Genomic DNA, 14,554 nt, shown 5'->3' on the forward strand with positions numbered 1-14,554 from the left:
ATTAAACTTATGTAGCACTGGGGTCTGCTGTAAAAGCTAATAACAACTATAGTCATGAGAGTTACTTTTGTTGTTATTTTGGAGAAAAAAGTTTTCTTGTTTATTTGCTTTTCCCTCCTCAGAAGCTAGACAGAATACACTTGGTTTTTGATTAGCTGGGTGCGCTGGGCTTTTGGTGCCTTGGTACGCCACAGTAATTAGGCTGTCAGTCAAAACCAGATGGCTGGTGGCTAAAATGGGGAAGTGTTCAGATGAGTCTCCTGCTTAGTTTTCTTGTTGTGGGTCCAAAAATGATGTTAGGATAGGATTGCAACGTGTAAATTCCTGAAATACAATAATAAACTAGTGTGTTGCTATCTGTAATAGATGTTTTCACATAATGTTATTATTTAATTAATTAATTTGACTCTTTTTCTATTATTATTATTAGTTACAAGCAGTCCAATGAAAAACTAAGGACAGCTTTACTGCTTCTATAGGAATTAAGAGGGTAAGTAGTAGCTGGGTGCCAGTTAAATGCAGGTAATTAACTGATCAGCAGGTAACCCTCTGTAACCCATAAGAATTCTATTAGAATGTTCCAGATTCCTGAGAACTCTGAAAGAGAAATCTGATAAACATTCCAAACACCTAAATATAGCTAAAAACTTTACTTTTATTTAAACATCACAGTAGCTCTTTTAAACTATCTTTGAGTCGGCTAACACTAGCTAACAGCAGTTAAAAAAATGAAGTGGTTTCCAACAGAGAAGTTCTGGAAATCCTCAACTCACCTCAGTATCACTGTCATCGAACAGAAATTAGCTTCTCTGACTCATCGACCCTTATCGGACTCCTTTCATAGTTTTACCGCCTCCTCCAGAGTGAATAGTTGTGGATGCTCCACACCTGGTGAGGTAAACATTGATGACAGCCTGTACTCACTAGATGAATGCTGGCCAGAGCGTTTGAGGTGACTCCGGGGTAAAAATGTAAAATATCACACAATATTTAATTATCACATATCTGTTTTTCAGCTCCACTGTCGACAACAGTGGAGCGACAAAACCTTCTGTCCATCCATCATCCATCAACTTTTAGCTAAATTTGCTCAGTCATTTATATTTGAAATCTTCCGAAACCTGGCATAAATACTCTTTGGGTAAGGCTCTACAAAATAGAGGAGACAGATTTTCAAAATGCTGTGTACTTTCAATTTTTTTTTTTTTTTTTAGGAATTTTCAGAAATTTCCAGGAATACTCTTTGTTTTCAATGGGCAAAGCTCTACAAGAGGCTTCAGACAAATTCCAGCCAGCAGCCATCTGTTGTCCATCACCTTTTTGCTAAATTCTCAAGTCCTTGGTCATTTAAAATCTTATGAAACTTCACACAAATACTCTGTGGGTAAGGTTCTACAAAATTGGGAGACAGATTTTAAATTTTTGACTTTTTTATTTAATGATTTTTCAAATTTTGTAAAAAAATAAATAAATAAAATTAGTATCAGTAATTATCAGCTCAATGATGGTTGACCTACGGCCAAATAAGTTTCTGTTGTCATATATCACATATTTTACAAGTAAAACATTTTACAACAGAGCTCTATAGGCCAACGGGTCTCTTGTTATTCCTGATGTGTTGCTAAGTGTTGATATTATTTAATAATGTTAGATAATAATATATGTTAAAATATAGTGTATACAAAAACTCTTTTATACAGAAACAGTAATAGAAACATGCTGGCTGGCCACGGCCATTATGGGGAAATGCAAGGAGGCCCACTTCAGCCATTATGGGGTATAGAGGTTAATTAATTGACCACCTTCATAAAAGCAGAAGTTTTCACAGTTTCCTGGTCTGGAGCATTTTGGTGTGTGTTAACACAGTGTCACAGTTTTCCTAGGTGTGGACATCCCAGCAGATTCACCCTGAGGTCAAATCATGCAATGCTCAGAGAAATTGCAAAGAAACCAAGAAGGAAAGACTTTACAGGCCTCAGTTAACATGCAAAATGTTCATGACTCAGTTAGGAAAAGTCTGAACCACATTTGGACAATGCCAAACACAGCATATCAGCACAATCACCACATACCAAACATCAAGCACAGTGGAGGAGGGGGTAGTATTCTAGAGTAAAATGTGAAGCCTTCTGTCTGACAACTAAAGCTTGAGTCATGCACTAGGACAATGGTCCTAAACATACCTGTTAACCTACAGCAGAATAACTGAACAAGAAAAGAATCAAGATGTTGCAATGGCTCAGTCAAAGTCTAGGCCTCAGCCCGACTGAAATGCTATTGCAGAACCTTAAGAGAGCTGTACATAAAGGAATGCCAGCAAAACTTAATGAACTGAAGCTGCACTGTAAAAAACAAAAGAGTGGGCCAAAATTCCTCCACAAAGATCTGAGACACTGATAAAGTCATAAAGAAGACGATTACTTCAGGTTATTGCTGTTAAAGGTTGTTGAATCACAGAGTGTACTAAATTTATCAAAGGACTGCATAGACCCCTGTGAAAACATTCTTTTTCACATGACTGTACATACAAAGAAAGGTGCAGTAAAAAAAAAAAAAAGCCATTCGATTATTAGTTAATATATGAATTTCATTCTGACAACAATCCTTACTGGTCATTAGCTGAACTTTTGCTGTGTTTTTGAAGCCCCCCAATACTGGAAACATTCACCCGGCATATATCTGTTGGTGTTTCTTTTTTAAACAGATTGTATTTGAAGGAATTCGAGGTTCAGGCTTTGAGGGGGATATTGCCATTGATGACGTGTCCATCACCAGAGGCGAGTGCAAGCAACAGAACACTGTAGCCAACGCAGGTAAGACAGGTAAGATATACTGTCATTTTGGTGTGTGTGTGTGTGTAGAAATATGCTTAATGAACCAAAGAAGCAACTTTTAATTTTTGGTTTGTTCATCTTCATTTGTTTGTATTTAGACACATTCAGAGAAACTCCAATGACGCAGGAAATACCTAAAAGTGTTACTAAGAGAATTAATCAATCTAAACTAACCTGTGTTGAGCCAAGTGAAAATAAATTGAAGGGCAAGAGAAAATTTAATTGCTATAGAAACCATATTTTTAGAGCAATGACCAAAGTCTTCTGTAGTGTTTGGGAGGTGTTGGAATATATAGTACAGAGAAAATATTGTCTTTGTGGGGGCTGTACAGAGACAGCCTCCACAGACAAGCGGACACCACAGGACACCAGCATGGAGGCGAACTGGAAGCCTCATCATAATTTGTGGTCATTCTTGTGCCTGTTTTTTTTTTTTTTACTGTATTTTTTCCTTCTTTCTTTTCATCCCCTAACTGTTCATACCGTATCCTGCTGCATCCTCCACACCTACTGTCATTATATCTATTCTTGGTTCCTTTTACCCTACATTCTTGAGCTACCCTTTATTATCTGTATACCTCTGCACCCTGCTCTTCATCTTTAAAAGCTGCTGTTATTTACTCTTTAGCGAGAAAGAGAGGGAGAGAGAGATGACAGTGAGACTGTTTGGCAAAGAGGATCTAGATAAAATACAAAGAAAAACAGAACATAAGTGTAGAAAAGTAGGCAGAGGAAAAATACACCAGATACACATAAACTGGCCACTTTCTTCACAGAACTCAGGTTAACATGCTAAGCCACTTTCACCCATGATCCGACAGAATTAAAGGGGAAAAAAAAAATGCTTCAGTGAAGCACTATATGTCCATCTAAGTGTGTGGAAGGACTCCAGTAGCCTGCAGGTTAAGGGTATTGAGAAGAGACTGTGTGAGAGAAAAGGTCGAAAACACACTGTCAAAAATTATGTGTACGTGTGTGTAAATGTGTGTGTGCACTGGAGTGTACATGTGTCTGTTAATGTGAGAAAGACAGAAACAAAGCCAAAGAAAAAGTTGTCCAAAAACTAAAAGAGATGAGAGAATCCAAGATGCAAGCAGTTTACTGTAGTAAACTGTAGTTTGCCCTCTGCAAACCAAGTCATGCAAGCAAACATGTACACACATACAATCATGTACAATCATTACATTTTCTTTCATTGGTATTAATTTTTTATCAGTCTACAGACATACATGCATTGCCTTTCAAAGTGCCGTCTCTGGCATCCCAGATCCCAACTGCTAAAGAAGGTTCTGTGAGTTAGTAATTCTAAGAGTTGTCTTACTTATTTTTTTCCAAGAAATGTACTTCAAGAGAAAAAAAAAATCACAATCTACTGATCTGCAATTTGATTGACCAATTTTAATTGAAGACTTTTACATAGCCCACAACATGAGAAGTTTACCTCAGTGGTTTTACAGTCTCTGTAGTACAAAACAGCTTCTGTCCTTAGACTTCTAATTCAAAAACGGATCAAAACCCACTCTTTATTAGGGAAAGAATAAAAAAAGAAAGCAAAATAGAAAGAACCCCAGGTACAGACATAGACGCATTACTACAGAAAATGCTGTGTACTTTATTATACAGTATACAGCAACATGTGGTGAGAATGCTCTTGTTAACTTTTGCGAGAAATTACTACAAAAGAAAATATTAGAACCATGGAAACAAAAAAATGATAGTAATTTAAAGAAACACACAAGCCATTGAATTATTAACAACCTTCTCAAACCTGAAGTGCGAGTTGCTGTGTATGAGTGTGCTGATGAATGTGTGCTTGGATGTGCAGGGCGATCTCACACATATGTGCATGTAACAACACTGGCGGATAGAGTGAATAATGGATGAAGGTGTAAACAGGAAGAGGAAAGCTCTTGAGCTCTCAGAGCGGGCGCGTGTGCATTTGTGTCCTGCAGGTTTTATGCAGGCAGAGACACACAGTGCAGACAGATGGGCAATTATCAGGCAAGCAACTAAAAAGTCTTTGCCACTGCAAGAAACACAATGCATCTGTCTCGGGTACAAACTCTACCTCCATAAAGTTGGTGCGGATTAGAGAAGGAATAAACTCCACTGCATTGAGTTATGGCTTTTCTGAAAAATGCAAAATAATGATAACGTAGAATACACAACTAGATAAATTTAATGCATGATGCGCAGGCTCTTGGCAGGGAGGCTAGGTACAGGAATTTTCCACCACTATTGGCAGTTAACAATGTTAGTACACATTTATGAGTTATTAACAGAAAGGTACAAGTCTGTCTCATACTTGGAACCTTGTGTATATTTAGGAAAATAGGGTTGAAGTTGAATAGATAGATAGATAGATAGATAGATAGATAGATAGATAGATAGATAGATAGATAGACAGGGGGGGGGGGGGTATGATCCTGGGCCAGTGTGATTCTTCTTTGACGCTTTTCTTCTGCTCCCTGCACCTCAGAAGATGTGAAGGGAGTATAGGTGCACCTAGCAGGATCACCCTGCCGATACATCACACCTGTGTCTCTTTCACACTCATACACACACTTTCTCACCTTGCAAGTGTTTTTAGCAGGTACTTACTGTATATGTAACCATATATGCACGGTCTTAAATTCACAACTGGCAGCTGCAGCATAAGCATTCTCACATGCACATCTGCATACATTTATTTCAGGTCAGCTATGTGCACACACACGAGACTAATATCCTAAATGAAAGATGATTGTCTCTGACATGTTTGGTGCAACTCCTCCTGCATAAATCACAGAGCCCCACCTGGCTCAGATGTGTCTGGTTACAGGAGAAGAGGCAGTGGAAGGTAGGCTTGTCTCATCCACTTTTACTTTTAACTCAAGTCTCTGAATCATTCTCAGAGAATTAAGCAAAATAATAATAAAAGTATTTTATGGACAATACATACAAAAGCCTTAAAATTAAGTCAGTAAGTAGTCCAGGAAGATCTGATGGGCATTGACATGGAGAGTTCTGGTCGTGATATTAAATTTTTGGCTAGACAGCGAAACAAATGGACCTTTATCCTATTCTTAAAGGTTTAAATGAGTGTGGTGGTAAAAGTTGCAGCAGAATACTGAGTTTCTAAGAAAAAAAAAGAGCAGAAACCTCATTACATTTGATTCTGTGTGACAGGAAATAGGAGGTAAGGTAATGCCCACCTTTGTTTTCATTGAACTTAACACTGTTGTTTATTCTAAAAACAGCTTATCTAAAAAGCTGGAGTATCTCTATAATTTATTAACCTGATGATTAAAGTGGTGGTGGAAGGTTGCAAGACTCTGTTCACTGATGCAGTTTTACCTGACATACAACGATTTCTTGTTCAGTCACTTGTGCCACACAAAAAGCAGGCTTAGGTTGAGGTATGTAAGTGGATTAAAATGCTTTTGTGTTCTTTGTACCATTATATGCATTAAAACCCCTCACACCAACACATGCACACATAATGTGAAACAGTAGCATGTTTCCAGAGTCATCCTCCATCCTTTTAACTCCACTTTAATTCCCTGATATATCAGAAATACTGATTTACAGAGATCTGCGCAATCAAGTCGCATTTAATGACAGAAAATACAAGCTGCTCTTATAAAATGAGAGCATAGAGATCGTAAACGAATGAATGAGTGCATAAAGAGAAAGTAGGTTAAATGAGAGAGAGACGATATACCAATCAAAAATCAGCGCTCTAATTAAATAATGAAAAACATCTGCTAAGAGAACCACCCCAGAGGGTGGCACATCAGAGAAAGGCTTCATCTATCACACCAAAACACAATCAGATACAAAATATACTTTTACAGTAGTATAAGTATCAACATAGTACAATTATACACAATAATATTAAAAAAACACTAGGAAAAATACACGTAGAACAATATACATAGAAATGATTAAAAATTGTAGAAATGGTTCTCACTAAAGCTGACAATTGTTAAAAAAATAAGAAAAAACTTAAAAACCATGTTCCACTCAATTTGTTGCCTGCATATGAGGCTCTACTATAGGAATATATGTACGCATGTGTGCCTATTTAAGAGTGTGTCTCCTGCATACAGATACAAGATTTATTGCAAATATTGATTTTCTGCCTGAAGGATGGACCTTTAATATGAGATCATTTTGATCTTTTAAGTATAACACCTATGTTTTTATTTATAAAACTGTGTTTGAACAGTTTGCATTTGTAATTTAAGTATTAAAGAATGGTGTATGCTGTATGTATTTTTTTTAAATGTGTTTTGTAATAGAAATGAAAGCCTTATAAAGCTTTGGATAATCCTGTGTACGCAACTGATATTTTAATTTGCAAATTGAACAAATCTGAACAATTAAATTACACCACATAAAAGATGTCTGCACTGTGTCTCCCAACTCTGCACGAACAATCACAACCTGCAGAAAAAAAAAGCCAAGGAAAACAATTCAACACATATCGATGATGACATCAATCGTAACTTCTTTCTCTCATTAAAATCTCAAAGCTGTCATGGCAATGTATGGGATCTCAATGGTGAAGCACTCGGTTTCTCTTGTTTACTCAACCACCTCCTCATCCATGGCTCTGTCTGTCTTCTCATCTTTTCTTTTCCGCTCAACCCGTTCTTTCCTCCCTGACAGTTTCTGTGAAGCTTTTTCTACAAACTCTTTCTTTCAACATTCATAACTTGGTTTGATATTTTTCAAATGATATGTCTTGGTAAAAGTAACACTCTGGGGCACTTTCCACTGCTTGAATTAAATTTCATATGTTTAGAGTCAATAAATCATTCAAGGCTAGCCCTAATTTACATTTATGTTGAGCACTTAAATTTACAATAATACAATAAAAGAAACATAAAAGAAAAAGGAACACAATAAAACAATGCAGGATACAAATGCAAGTATACAAGATCCAGACAACTATCTTAGTCTATCTTAAATGCCACACTTTTGTCACATAAAAGCTTTCAAGGATAAGACCAAAAGAAGTAAGGATTTAAATTTTTACTGATTGCAGTCTTTTATTGTGAGATCTGTTGTATCCTTGATGATGAATTGATTATTTTTTGATTTCAGTAAACTGACTCATATTGTACATCTCTTACAAAAACTTGTGTATTGATCACTGAAAACTTTTTGAATCATCATATTTATGCAGCTCTTGCATCAAGTCAGTCATTGTGAGGCATATTTTTTTTCTGTGAGTTTTAAAAGATAAACTATGAATAAGTAGCCCTTGTAATCATTCACTACAACTTTAATTAGGGAAACATTACAACAAGCACATCAGCTGAGACCTGTACTATGAAGCAAGTTCAAGAAACCCTGAATGAATTGTCCTTATCTGGCTTCATCAACCTACTGTAACATCAGCATTCAGGCTAAGTGGTCACAAAAAGGTGGTTATTGGCTGGATAAGTCAAACCAGAGTTTCCTAATATAGGTACATGTATGACTGAGTTTATACAAAAGAGGTGGCGTTGCAAAAAAAAAAAACTAATATTACCAGATTAAGTCTGTAAGCAGACATACTTGCAAATTTTTATATAGGTACAACAAGTAAAAGGCTTAGGTGCCCTATTTTAGAACTATATTGCTCTATTATTTTGTTATTGTTGAAATTAAATTAAATTTGGATAAACTCTTTGAATAGAATAGAATAGAATGCCTTCATTGTCATTATACAAAATGTACAATGAGATTGGAGGGCCACTCCTGCTCAGTGTCATGCTGTAGAAAGTCACACTTTATAAAATATAAAATAGAACTTCTAAAAATATACAGAAAATAAAACAGAATGTATAAAAATATATACATTCTGTGTGCAGTTTGCTAGTGAGAATGTGAAGGATGATTGTATTGAAAGCTGAGCTGTAATCCACAAAGAGCATGCGAGCGTAGTTCTGCTGCTGCTCCAAGTGGCTCAACAGAGTGTAGAGCTACAACAATGGTGTCCTCTCAAAGCACTTCATGATTACCGGTGTGAGGGCCACAGGGCGGTAATCATTTAGGCTGGTGATGGATGACCTTTTTGTCACGGGGATGAATGTAGCTGTTTTTAGGCAGGGGGGGATGACTGCTCGGACCAGGGAGAGGTTGAAAATCCTGGTGAGAATCAGGGTAAGCTGGTGGGCACATGCTCTGATGACCTTGCCAGGTACTCCGTCTGGTCCAGCTGCCTTCCTGGTGTTCACTGCCAAGAGCACGTGTTGTACTTCATGCTACGGGACAGTGGGGTGGAGCTGGAGTCCGGTGGTGGGGTAGGGGGGGTGTCAGATGAGTGGTCCTGAGGTGTCTCAAAGCGAGCAAAGAAACAGTTAAGTTCCTCTGCTAGTGACACACTCAGGTCTCCTGCTGTCACATCACAGCCTCTGTAGTTTGTGATGTTCTGAATGTCCTGCCACACCTCCCCTGTGTTATTGCTGGACAGGTGGGATGTAACACCTTGTTTACATGGTGGTTCAAACAACCAGGTGTAAAGCCACAAGTAAAGCACACAGGGTCAGATTTACTGAGGCAGTGTGAGGTCACAATTGAAAGAATGCTCCTCTGCAAGATTCTACTAAAAATGCACTTCTTTCTAAACAACAATACAGTCGGTACATTTCAGTAATAACCAGCATTTTACTAATAGTGCTGGTCAAAAACAAGCAGACCTGATGAGAGAGCAAATAAGCTGCGAAACATTATATAGGATTTAGCAGTCGATATGTTATTTTTTTCTTGTTTTGGTTTATGTAGAAAACTCTGCAGCAAAACCAATTCAGAAAAAAATGTCTCAAATGTAAATAAAAGCAGGATACAATTATTTATAATTTTAAGAAAAATAGTAGTTTATTTGGAATTGGATCACAGCAATATGTCTCAGAAAAGCTGGGATGGGGCAACAAAAGACTGAAAAAGTAAGTGGTACTAAAAAGGAAACAGCTGGAGGAGCATTTTGCTATTAATTAGGTTAATTAGCAACAGGTCATTAACTGATTGGGTATAAAAAGATCCTCTTAGAGAGTTTCTCAGAAGTAAAGATGTGCAGAGGTTGCTCAATCTGCAAAATAGTGTGTCTACAAATTGAAGAACAAATTCAAAATACTGTTTATCAACATAAAATAGCATCAATTACAGTACATAATATCAAAAGATTCCAAGAATCTGGAAAAATCTCTGTGAGCAAGGCACAAGGCTGAAAATCTGTATCGGATGCCTGTGATCTTCGGGCGCTGAAGCAGTACCGCATTATAAGCAGGCATGATTCTGTCATAGAAATCACTGCGTGGGCTCAGGAACACTTCTAGATATCGTTGTCTGTTAATTCAGTTCACTGTGACATCCACAAATGCAGGTTAAAGCTCTGCCTTTGAAAGAAGAAGCCATATGTGAACATGATCCAGAAATGCTGCCATCTTCTCTGAGCCAAAGCTCAATTAAAATCGACTGAAGCAAAGTCTGTGGTTAGACGAATCGACAAAAGTTTCTACATTAAATTTAGCACAATTTGCAATGAATTTCATTCTGCAAACTTTAGTAAATCTCATTTGTGTGATTCATTTAAATATTCTCCTTTTAAAATTTTGTGCTCTGAAATGGAAAGTGCTACAAAGGCCAGCCACAAGAACACCTCAATATTCCTTTCAGTCACAAAATTGATACTGCATCTATTTAGTTGATTCTGATAGTAGTTTTTTAATGGCCAATCAGGGTTTTGTCCTGGTGCAGGGTCTTAGTAAATCTGGTCCAAAAACTTTAGACAACATTTTAAAAATGTATAATCCAATACAATCTGGGCACCAAGGTCTGACGGACATTTTCTAGAGAAGTAATTGGACAGTAGATGATGGTTTTGTCCATGTTGTTCTCTTATCACAAACATTAGATTTAGCTTTGCAAAATAAGTTAGCACGGCAGAAACGAACCACTGAAAAATCAGTTACACCGGAAGTTATCGCACCTCTTGCTTCATAGTACAGGCCAGTTTTGGAAGAGGCAGAGAGGATGATTTGGAAGAATACTGGAAGGATTTAATCTTAGTAGCAAAAGCTGGTCAAAAAAGTCTGGTAATATCTTATTTCTGTTCTTAAACTAACATTCCTCTTTCTTTTTTTTTTTGCTTCCACAGTTCTGATTGGAGGATCACACTCACTCCCACTGGCTAAATGGCTGACCTTTGGCCTCTCCTGCTTTCTCTCACTACTGTACAGATGATGAGCACTCCCCACAGCACCACCAACTGTCTGTGCTGACAGACACTGCCCTGACTTGCGCTCTTCTTTTTTCTCTTCCCTTCTCCCTGTCTTTTCCTCTGCGTACCTGTGTCCTTACTTCTCTGTCCTCTTCAGTTATGGTCTTGCTCTCCTTCATGCATCCAACAAGAAACACTATGTACTTGTCTAGTTTCTCGTCCTCTGCTTTCTTTGACTATTTCACCTATTCACTTAGTATAACCAACCAATGCTCATACTGTATTTAAGGTTAACATACTTAATGGTCTTTGACATTCAGACTTGAAATTCTCTCCTTTATCCCTTGATTAGATTCACTTTATCCATGTCAGTGTGTCACTTTGTCTTTTTCCTCTCCTTCGTCAACCTTCTTTGTCCATATGTGCACCCTTCATGTATCTTCGATCCCTTGAACCACTATCCTCGGCAGTCCCTCCACCCTATTCCCCAGACACACCAAAGTGTCGGACACTCAACCAAAGATGACAAAGAACCTGAGGGAATGAAATGAGGGAACAGGGATTCTAGGAAGAAAGTTAAAGAAAGAGTGAGAGAAGAGAGAAAGTGGTTGATAAGACCTTTTCAGTGAAGACTGTCTCCCTTCCAGACCAGCCTTTGGCACCATGGGAGCTACTGAATGATTAGGAGAAATGAAAAACTGATGACTGAATGAATAAATAAATGACTGAATGATGAGGAAATGACAAACCAGAACTGAGGATAAAAGAAGGGTAGCCTCTCTGCTTGCCACAAGAGACGAACCTCAGTGCGGATTATACGTGTACATTTATCTTATATATATAAATATATATTAAATATAACAAAGGTTAAACAAAAACACAGCTAGGGCAGTGGAGGACCTTACAAAGTGAAATTAAAGAAGCACAACGTTTATACAACCTCTGCTGTTCCTTTGGGTTTTATTCAACTTCTTATGTGATGTTGCAATTTGTCAGACCTATTCAATGTTTTTGATATTTGCTTTTTTGTTATGTTATGGCATCATAAGGGTCGAGGTAATTAAAGTATTACATTAATATTTATGAGGGGCAGAGACGATGATTTGTGATCCAGAACCTGGTCGGGCACGTGGATGGAAATGCAAAGATGACCCAAACCATGTGGTAACCTCAAATGTTCTTCACACATACTGCACTGAATGCGCACACATGCACCCAGACATATATGGTACCAGTCAAAAGTTTGGACACACTCCAAACTTTTGACAGTTTTCATTACTGAAATCACAGTCAAATACAGTCTCATCTGATGGGTAACAGAAAGAAAACCATGGGTGGTAGATGCAATACCAGATACTCCCCTTTTTTATAAACTTCCTTACACTGGATCTATGACTCAGATACCTGGATTAATCAGAACAGGCAGACATGCCTCAAATGTAAAGCAAAATGTGGTGTTATATGGGAAACGGATAAGTGCCTGGAGTAAGTTTCAGCACTCTTCCTGCACAGTTTATTGAATGTCATGTATGGATTCCCCCTACTCAATGGTCAATGAGTGAAAGGTGGAGAAGATTATCAGTCTCTGCCAGGTGTGCAGTGTGGATTGCATAACACATTCTTTGTCATTGTTTAATTAATGAATGTCTGTAGTATAAACACTTCTCATAGTCCCATAGATATGATTGTTAAAATTAAGCAATACTCATATCTATATATTTGTTTGTTTTTTAAAAGAAGTATCCTGAAAAATTATCATGTCCAAATCTTTTATGGTTTCTTGCAGTTACCAGTGTAATTGTGGTAACTGTAGCCATTTTAATTTGAGTGTGCTTCCATTTTTCTATATTGTGCTTCAGCTTATCTCAAAAAACTCCACACTGATCAGCCATTTAAGTCCTAATCCACTATGCTAATCATCTTCATCACCATATGTATCCATGTATACATCTCTTTTCTCTGCATTATGCCACAGTGATCATCGAATTCATTTCACTTCTTGTTTATTTTGTTTTTTGTTGTTGTTGTTGTAGTTCGTTAAAAAAAAAGAGGTTTTTCATCCATAAATAGAAGAAATTATGTGCCTATTTAACTTGCTCAGACTGCTGCGAGTGGCAGTCCTTCTGCTTGCACAGCTTATGTGTATGACATCATACTGTGTAACTGCTGCAAAGCTGTGTAACACATGTTGGATATCTCTGTGAAACACCACAGACGGTAGTGTATCATATGAACACTGAAGCCCTTTGAAGCCTACTCCAAGCAAATCATCAATATTGCAAAAATGCTCCTGTATCTTAGCTTTAGCTTGTCTCTGTCGTCATCCATCTACTTTGATCTGACAAGTGCACCTGGTGAATGGTTTGGTTCAAATTATACAAAGTATTTGAGGGGAATTTTAGGGATATGCTTTCTTGTAAATGTAGCTTGATCATTCTGCAAGTGGCCTAATATACTTTCAGTTCCCGGTAATGTCTTCAAAATGGCCATCAATTTACAAACCACAACAGAGCACAAAGTGGGTTTTGTTTGTTTATGTGTTTTTGTTTTTTCAGCATTGATTTCAATGCCTCCCCTCTTATGTGACTAGATACATTTGTTACATGAGGCATTCATATCAGCTTTAGTTGTACAGTATCACAAGCATTAACAAGCACAATAACAGTGCAGTAGTAAATGCATTTTAGAAATATTAAGCATTGTTGTATGTGGCATTTCATCATTCTAGGATCATATCATTCCTCATATTGCTTTATTTGTCATTAGTGATAAGGTTCTTATTATCACTGCTTTTGAAAATGTGACAGCTGCAAATTAAAGATGGAAATCCCATGATGCATTTTCTTTAACCGTTATTTTAGAAATGCACGTGCTTTTAATTTTTTTCTTTTGGATTTCTATGACAACTTATAATTGAAGGGGAAGGCATCGTATTAATGGTCCCACATAAGAACAGATTATCAGCATAAAGGTACACTATGATTATTATTTAAAACTGACTGATTAAAAATCAATGTGTTGCATTTTAATTTAAATATGTGACAATACAGCAGTGTTTAAAGGTACCTCATAATGTGTGCATCTGTGCGTCTATAATAGAGCAAAACAGCATTAATTATTATATCAAGCATGAACTAACAGGATAATTATTCTGAAGTGGTACAAAATAATCAATTTAGAGGTACAGTTATGTCCATAATTTGTTGGACAAAGACAGTATTAAAAGAAAATAAAACTACTATTGTGTTGTAGAGGCCAAATCAACAAATTACAGACCTAACTACTATTAACAGCACTGGATCCCTTTTCAAATGATCATCTAAACAGTTAAACATTTTTTCAAAAATTTAATTAAACAACTGTCTTTATGGTTGTATTAGTTTTTATATTAATTTAATTTATAGTAATGTTTTAATTATTATCCATTGGCTCAATTTAATATTGATCAGTTTGAGTGTAATCACACCTGTAGCAACACTTAAGTAAGGTTTGCATATATCTTCCATAATAAAATTACCTGCTGATTACA

The 14,554-nt window shown here is 37.0% G+C and overlaps 1 protein-coding gene across 1 annotated transcript in view; it reads left to right on the plus strand.

The window, feature by feature from the left end:
* mdga1 (MAM domain containing glycosylphosphatidylinositol anchor 1) overlaps nt 1-14,245 on the plus strand; it is a 238,551-nt gene extending 224,306 nt beyond the window's left edge. The window contains exons 17-18 of the mRNA XM_030758507.1: nt 2,705-2,822; nt 10,963-14,245. Of these exons, the coding sequence (XP_030614367.1) occupies nt 2,705-2,822; nt 10,963-11,048 (204 nt within the window). The 3' untranslated portion in view covers nt 11,049-14,245. The remainder of the gene's footprint in view (nt 1-2,704; nt 2,823-10,962) is intronic.
* Nucleotides 14,246-14,554: the final 309 nt, after the last annotated feature.

Source organism: Archocentrus centrarchus, chromosome 3, assembly GCF_007364275.1.
Source record: "Archocentrus centrarchus isolate MPI-CPG fArcCen1 chromosome 3, fArcCen1, whole genome shotgun sequence".
Lineage (NCBI taxonomy): Eukaryota > Metazoa > Chordata > Actinopteri > Cichliformes > Cichlidae > Archocentrus > Archocentrus centrarchus.